Source organism: Lolium perenne, chromosome 6, assembly GCF_019359855.2.
Source record: "Lolium perenne isolate Kyuss_39 chromosome 6, Kyuss_2.0, whole genome shotgun sequence".
In the NCBI taxonomy this organism is placed as follows: domain Eukaryota; kingdom Viridiplantae; phylum Streptophyta; class Magnoliopsida; order Poales; family Poaceae; genus Lolium; species Lolium perenne.
The window spans coordinates 253,610,392-253,617,958 of record NC_067249.2 but is presented as its reverse complement, the minus strand read 5'-3'; the positions used below and the strand labels follow the sequence as shown (position 1 = coordinate 253,617,958).

The 7,567-nt window shown below is 42.4% G+C and overlaps 1 protein-coding gene across 1 annotated transcript; it reads right to left on the bottom strand.

The window, feature by feature from the left end:
• Positions 1–6,382: 6,382 nt before the first annotated feature.
• On the bottom strand, positions 6,383–6,780 carry LOC127309142 (uncharacterized). The gene is made up of 2 exons (XM_051340111.2): positions 6,643–6,780; positions 6,383–6,544 (listed from the first exon to the last, which is right to left on the bottom strand). The coding sequence occupies exons 1-2, from the start codon at positions 6,778–6,780 to the stop codon at positions 6,383–6,385; spliced, it is 300 nt and encodes a 99-aa protein (XP_051196071.1).
• Between the last annotated feature and the right edge of the window lie 787 nt (positions 6,781–7,567).

Here is a 7,567-nt window from a genome sequence, read left to right as displayed (position 1 = left end):
AACGGATGTTTTAAACTCACTCATCAAATCAAATCAGAATTGGAGCATCAAATCAGAATAGACTCTCTGTACTTTTATGGCATTCTTCCCACGAGCGCCCGCAGCCGACGCCGCCACGGCCGCCGCCGCCGCCCCTTCCCCGTCGCGGGGATCGCTGGAGACTCATGGCCCCATCCTCTCCGTCGCAGCCCCCTCTCCTCCGACGCAGCCGCGAGCCGCCGCCGCCCCGATCGCCTGGAGATTCACATCCCCTTCATCTCCATCGCAGCCCCCTCTCCTCCGTCACGGGGATCGCCGGGAGAGTCACAGAACCATCCCCTCCGTCGCGGGAATCGGCCGGAGTGTCGCTGGGATCGCCGGGAGCATCCAACTCCTACCTGAAGAGCGCCACCCGAGATCATGGCGGCCGAGTCTCGGCCTCCTCGTCCACGTCGCCTCCTTCGATCGCGTCTCTCGCCGTCGGTAAGCTCCGACGAACAAATCATCTTACATATCAGAACAATAGCAACACAATGTTCTTTTGAGATAGAGTAAATTCCACTTTTTACTCTCTAGTTATGCATTTGTGACACTAATTACCCCGCCAAGTACAAATTCGTGTAGATTACCCGTTTTAAAAGCTTTGGACCCCTTGCTTTCTTATGTATGTCCATTGGGCAATGTGTCAGGTGAAGATCGACGTCCAAAAATATGAAGACGATAGTGAGGAATAGAACATATGAATTAAAGAAGTTTGGACATAATCGTCCACCAGGCCCTTCGATATTTATATATTTTGTCGCTTCACATCGACGTAGCATGCCTATCCTATCGAACAATTACAAGCAACACGTTAAATTAGGACGAAACCAAGTTTAAAGTCTCCTAAATGGGATATTATGGTAGAAGCTCCACTAAATGGGGTAATATGTGTCACAATTGCACAACTACAAGGTATAAAGTGGAATTCACTCTTTGAGATATGACGCAGCTAATACTTTGGCTTCGATCTTAACATGTTGATTTAACTGTATTCATGGAGGATGTATTATTGCTGCAGAAATTAGAGGAAGAAGATAGGCTCAGCGCGCTGACAGATGAAATCTTAATCTCCATATTGGGTGCAGTCGACCTTGCCACGGCGAACTAGCGTGATGTCGACGTGGTGGAGAAACCTGCCCTGGTTACTTCCTGAGATCAAACTTCATGTCATGGACTTCCTTAGTTCCCCATGCTCGGCTGGTTTTCTTTTGTTTTTCACTTTAGGTTGATCTTAATTCTCTTTGTTCTGATCATTTGAGAAGCGTGAAGTTCATGAAGCCTGTCACCCTCTCCATCTGAATCAAATGTGAACCCAGCAAGGGTACCTATATAGATGATACCAATTGTTAGAGACCATAGGAATACAACTTCATGCAAATGTACTTCTTTTACACTAAAAACTGTAATCAAATGCATAATAGCTCCAAAACATGCTATATTAGGAATGACAACTTCTCCCAAATAGAGCCTAAGGCAATAAATTCAATACCAACAAATTGTTGACTATAATTGGCAATAGATAGTCCAGCAAGATAAAATGCTAACCTTCCATCATAGTCTCTGCTTCAAATAAATTGGAATGGGGTTCCAACTAAATGAAGTCATTCATTATAGCCTCTATCTGCACAGGAAGAGGAGGATTAAAGTAAACACTTGCATTCAGGGGCTGCACGCCAGCATAGTATTCAGTTATTTCGGAGTTAGTTGATTTGAAGTTAGTAAATTTTCTAAATACTATGAGCATATTCTACTGGATTTGGATGATTGGTAGCCTGATTATAAGAAGATCAGCAGGGATAAAATGACATAAATATAACTAGCTTTAACTAGTGTGATCGTCGACGTATTTTGTCAGATTTTTCTGATAGTATACAATGCTTGAATGTGGTACACTAACTTGTCTTGTATGTGCAATTTCATACACAAACTTGCAATCTATGGTACCATAGTGCACTAACTTGACAATTACAAAGCACAACTCCCTTGTCTCCATAGAATAAAGCTTATCTGCAAATAAATTTCATATCAGACTAGTTTAACATAATGTTTATTAGCTATTTTGTCAAATACAGCAATGATGAACTGAACTGAGATACTACAGACAGTTGGTAGTTGAGACAGTACATTTTCAACACTACAAAGAGGTTGTACTACACAGGGCTGAGACATCACATCGTAACTTGTAAGGGTCACATTGTTCATTGGCTTTGTAACTCAGCCGACTTGGTGCTCCACTGAATTTTTGTGTGTGTCTGTTAAATTCAAGCTCAGATAGTAATATCCAGTGTTTTTTTCTTACTAATTTTCATGTTAATGATTCGTACTATGTTGTTATCCGAGTCTTTATTCTTGTGCATGTAGCTATGAGGTGGCCCGGGAGGAGGACAGCGCGGTGTCGCTGAAGCTCTTCCTAGGCGATGGCGCTCTAGTTCTTCGAATTAGTTTTTTCCTCTGGAATTGATTATAATCACATATTTATGGTGCTACAGACATAAAACAGTTAGCTTTGACAGGAAAACAGTTAGCTTTGACAGGATGAGCTTGTTACATATCCTTTGCCCAAAATGCTTCAGTCGTTTTTACATTCGAGCAAGTGTTCTCTTCCTGCACATCAACGATGAGGTCCTAAGCATTTTGCTTCATAGTATTGTACCTTTCTGCGAGATCATAACTGACAGAGCCAGAGAAATGATACAAGATTTTCAGCGTGAAATTCAGGCCATGTGTATCATTTTTTTTCAAATGCCAGAACACCTAAGCCACACATCTGTGCTTCGGGCTGTTATAAAGTGTGTCGAGGACCACAAACTCGAAGCTGAGTTCCCGTTGAAGGATCTTCAGACACGGCTGAAAGAATTCGAGAAGGCGTCTACATTTTAGTACTAGCATGGAGGCGGTATGGAGATAAAATCAAGATGCTACTGTATATATTATGTCTGCTGGACTGCTATGACTTCCTTCACAAGCTGGCCATAGATCAGATTCTGTTGCACCTTGGTAAGCGCTGGACTTCTCAATGAGCTCAACTATTTCTTTGTTTTTTGGTCTGGAGATTTTGGAGGGTTGGTCGATAGAGACTGTCTTCGATGCAGGACCCAGGAGCTGAACTGGGGAACGTCTATGGTCGCGTGTGTTAGTCCACACAAGTCCCAAATTTGTTTCATTGTTGTAATTTTGCATTGTTCTAATAGTGAGTAGGTGATGTAGCTGTCAGACTTTGGAGGCATCAGATGTATGTAAAGCTGGTAAACTTTTGGTGCTGGTGAATTGGAAACTTTGGAAATTTTCATTTGTCGATGGTACATTGTGTGTGCAAATTTATCGAGGCAATGTAAAACTTTATGAGGCGTTGTCTACATAATTCAGAAAACGCTCCAAACATCACAAACAACTAGTATCTGTTCAGTTTTCTAAAGAAGTTTGGTTCCATGTTTTCAAATTAGTATCTTTGAAGCAGCTGTGTAGTGCTGCTTTATACTTGGCTTTGGGCAACATAAATAATTGAAAATTTTGAACTCTTTTGCTGTAAGTTTGCAACCTAGTGAGTAAATATTGGACATGTTAGGCTGTACACAGTACTTAATAGTCTCAGAAATATGTAAAAAAAAAGTCCCTCATAGTCAAATTCTTGAAAATTCCATTTTGAAGAACCCTACAGGTTAATCAATAAATATCACAGTTCAGATGGAAAAAACAAATATTACATGATCATCAATAAATATACATTTTCGAGCTGATCTACATTTAATTAGATGCGAAAGGGACATATTATTACAAGACAAATTGTGCATTATTTCACAATTTTGATGCAGAGTATAACTTCAGCGGCGACGACCTTGTCAAGGTGGTGTCGCTAATGCGCTTCCGATCTAACCCCGCCCTTCTGCTGCTCCCGGTTCGCCGCAAAACAAAGACAATTCACTCGCAATGTTGCTCCTCTGACTGCCGTGGCGGCCAGTAGAATAGAAGGAACAACACAACCACTGCAGCCAGTGTAGTATTCAGCAATCGTATACGAATTATATGACATGAGCAACATATGCAGATGCAGCATGATATAAATTATCCTCTGAATTTTGATCCCTCACCGGGCATGGCAATGGCATGCAACGGCCAGGATAAAATTCCGACCGTAAAGGGAGCCGGTGTAGCTGAGGACGATCTTTGCCGTGGCCTTTCCTTTCTGAATCTGTCTCGGTGGTCGGTGCTGCATTCCGTCGAGCGTATTGGTGCGCAGGCGAGCAATCGCAGAGGGGGGTGAGCAGTGGAGTCGAGCATATGGCGTCTCCTCTCTTCCGCCCTTCGATCTCGTCCGCCTCCGCCGCCCTCGGTGCTCCCGCCGCCGCCCAAGGATCGCTGGGGAGAGACCATCACATAGAGCAAGAGAGGATGAATGGTTAGAGACGAGACGAGAGATTTTTTGATGAGAGCGATATGGTGAATTTGCTTGTTCCTTTAAGATGTGTGCAGATATTACAAATACTTGTTGCTTTAAGATATGTGCAGTCTCATCGGATGCTTTGTCCGCTTAAAAGGATACTTTTTTTTATAATGTCCGTAAAATATATTAGAAGTTCCGGTCCCACACATTTTGGTTCTAGTCCCACATTTTTGGTTCCGTCAGTTTGGTTCCGTCTATTTACCACCATCAGATTTAGGTGGATGAACGGTTATTAAAAAGGCCAATCACTGTAAAAGTTGCATCCTATATTACATTGTATAATTTAAACAAGTTTCTGTTGCCTAGGTAATGTGAGGGGATCCGTTGAGTATTAGTTCTAGACGGACCTTAACCTGAGAGAAATGGACATCTTGGTGGTCCATCGATTGATGAACATACATTTATTGACCGAGTATGGTGTCTTTAAATGGAGGTTCCACGCCTCTACGTTGCTTCAAGTTAAATCTATGTGTGCGGATTTAATGAATGATACTACTGTACAACATTTCATAGGAAATATATTTGGAAGCTCAAAATGCCTCTAAAAATAAATAAATAATGTGTACTTTTTGCATATGAGGGTGCTGTTGACGAAGGATAACGTAGCACAACTTGACTAAAATGAGAACTAAAAAATGTTGTTTTTTTGTGATGAGAAGTAAACAAATCAACATCTCTTCTTTCCTTGTCCTCTTGCTCGCCTTATGTGGCCGATAATGCATGTGGTATATGATATACCTCTGCCAATAAATATGTTCAAGAACAAGTTTAAGGGGGTTAATGTGCAACTCAAGGCCCAAATTCGAGTAGGAGTGTAAGTTTTATGTTGGGCTATATGGAAATATCATAATGATGTTGTTTTCATAAGATACGAGTTTTTTGCAGGCCATTCACGAGGCATGTTGTCATATCTTCACCGCCTGGAGGCTAACGTTGTTGGACTTGGACTCTAGGTGAAGTACTGAAGTCATTTGGAGATTTCATCAATAAAATGACCTTTTATAACTAAAAAAGTCCAATCAAGACAATTCAAGCATTTTAACCAATGTGGATGTTGGTTTGCCAGTATAATTTGTATTGCATAAGTGAAGTCATATGGCTGCTCTTTTCTCTTTATATGAGTTAGAGTTAATACTTGGCAATAGAAGTATCTGTTCACCAACCGATGAACAGTCCCGGCCGGCCCCTTCTTAAATATTGTGGCACCGGCTCCTCTTTTTTTTTTCCCGTTTACGCCGAACCTCTTTTTCTGCCTTTTATCTACAAGTTCATTTTTCTTGCCTATCTTGAGAACGTCATGTAACCACATTCTTTAGCTACACCACTTATCCGTGCCTTCCCAAAAGGTGGCTAAGCTCAATCAATCATCTCTAGTTATCATTAAGCACATGGGGGGAACAGTAGTTGTCATACGTGGAGTTATAATTCTTTAGTGCACCGTCCTGCCCGGACATAAAGTACGTAACAGCAGTACTTGGCAAACACCACTGCAGCATATCCGGAGACACGTCCAGTGTTGTGGTTCGTACCGGCCGGCCATAGATGAACCACCGGTAGTGTACATAGTGTTGGCCAGCAGAAATTCTCGACTTGTGTCAGGAGATCCTTGCAACTACTCTTCTGTGTCGTGAAAAGATATATACAATGTTTGTTAGGGTGTAGAGCAATATATCTCTGAAAATATATATCCAACGCGTGCTATGCATGTATGACAACAACATCTGCCGCCGATTGCTGCTTGAAATCTGAACCTTGATCGTGTTGCAAAATAAGGAAGTTAGTACATCAACGCTATCACCATGTGCTCACTGCCTGAGCTTCCATGGATTCTACAACTATCTAGCCTAGCTAGTCTGTTCTAAACATCGATCATCCAGAGATGAAACAGAAACAAAATAAACAGACAATAATTTTTGTCCATCAGTGGTGTCTTGGGCTGTGATCACTCGGACCGTAGTAGTCCTCGTGGAACTCCGGCAGCTTGTGTGCCACCGCCCTGACTTCTTTCGCGGCAACAACGGCGCTCGTCTTTGCCTCGTTTGCCGAGCTAGCAGGTCCCTTGACAGCATTCTCGATTGGTTTCTGCATTGACGAAACACAAGCATGTTAGCATCTGCAGAAACGAGCTCGGAGATTCATTCAGGTAACAAGCTAGTGGTCAGAAATTATGAACCACTTACGTTTAGGCTACTGCTGCTGCTTCTGACTGATGCGCGGGTCTCTGCGTCCAGTCGGATGGCTTCAGCCTCCATGGCCGTCGAGAGTACCAAAAGTACGATCACGGCAACACCAAATGACATGTAGCTGGAGCTCCTCATCCTGTTAGAGAAATGTGAGTGAGAAAGCACTTAAGACACTCTTCAGCTCAGATGGATGGCGGTAGAAAGAGGATGATCGAGCTGTACTAGGATAGGCCGAGTCTTCTGAATCTCTTGACATTGCAGCTGATGCTATATATACATATATTTCTTTACAACCCAAACAAGTGTAAAGCAAAAAAAAAATATAACTTTAAAACTGCTTCTACTTTGCGAATGTCTTTGGGTCACTGTCGTTAGCCCGTACACATGCATACAAGATGACTTTGGTAATGGTGTTCCTGTCATCTTGATGGCCGGATGTCTGCACGAATGTTGGGTCGTGCTTAATTAAGCTGCTTGTCCCTTTCCTGGATTAGTTGCTAATGCCTGATGATGCCAATGGAATTGCTAAACAAACAGGGTAACCACTAACCCGGCCGTGCATGGCAGTGTCGTTAGTTTGAGGCGCCGCACGCATCGTCCCCTGGAATGTTGCGAGACTGTCTCACACAGTCGACTTGTTAGCATAAAACCAGATAAATTCCTATTTTGGTAGCGTTTTAATTTTTTAACAAAAATATACACCATTTTTTTTTTGTAGTTTTTGCAACAAACAAAACTTAACACGAGTTGCGCAGCAAGCGCTTTATCCTCAAAAAAGGAAGAAAAGATCGAAGTTCATCCTATTATTGGGCATAGCTCAACACGTTATCCGCTAAGAAACGCATACCTCATCGCAAATAAGAAGAACCAAGAAGAAATGGCGAAGTGGAGTCGACCTTTGGGAGGTACTAGGAAGGGATGC

What these genes read in the sequence shown, in the direction of transcription:
- LOC127309142 (XM_051340111.2), bottom strand. Translation starts at nt 6,780, where the DNA reads ATGAGGAGCTCCAGCTACATGTCATTTGGTGTTGCCGTGATCGTACTT. An exon ending in GCAGCAGCAGTAGCCTAAAC is followed by an intron (nt 6,545 to 6,642) that starts GTAAGTGGTTCA and finishes TCGTCAATGCAG; the next exon opens with AAACCAATCGAGAATGCTGT.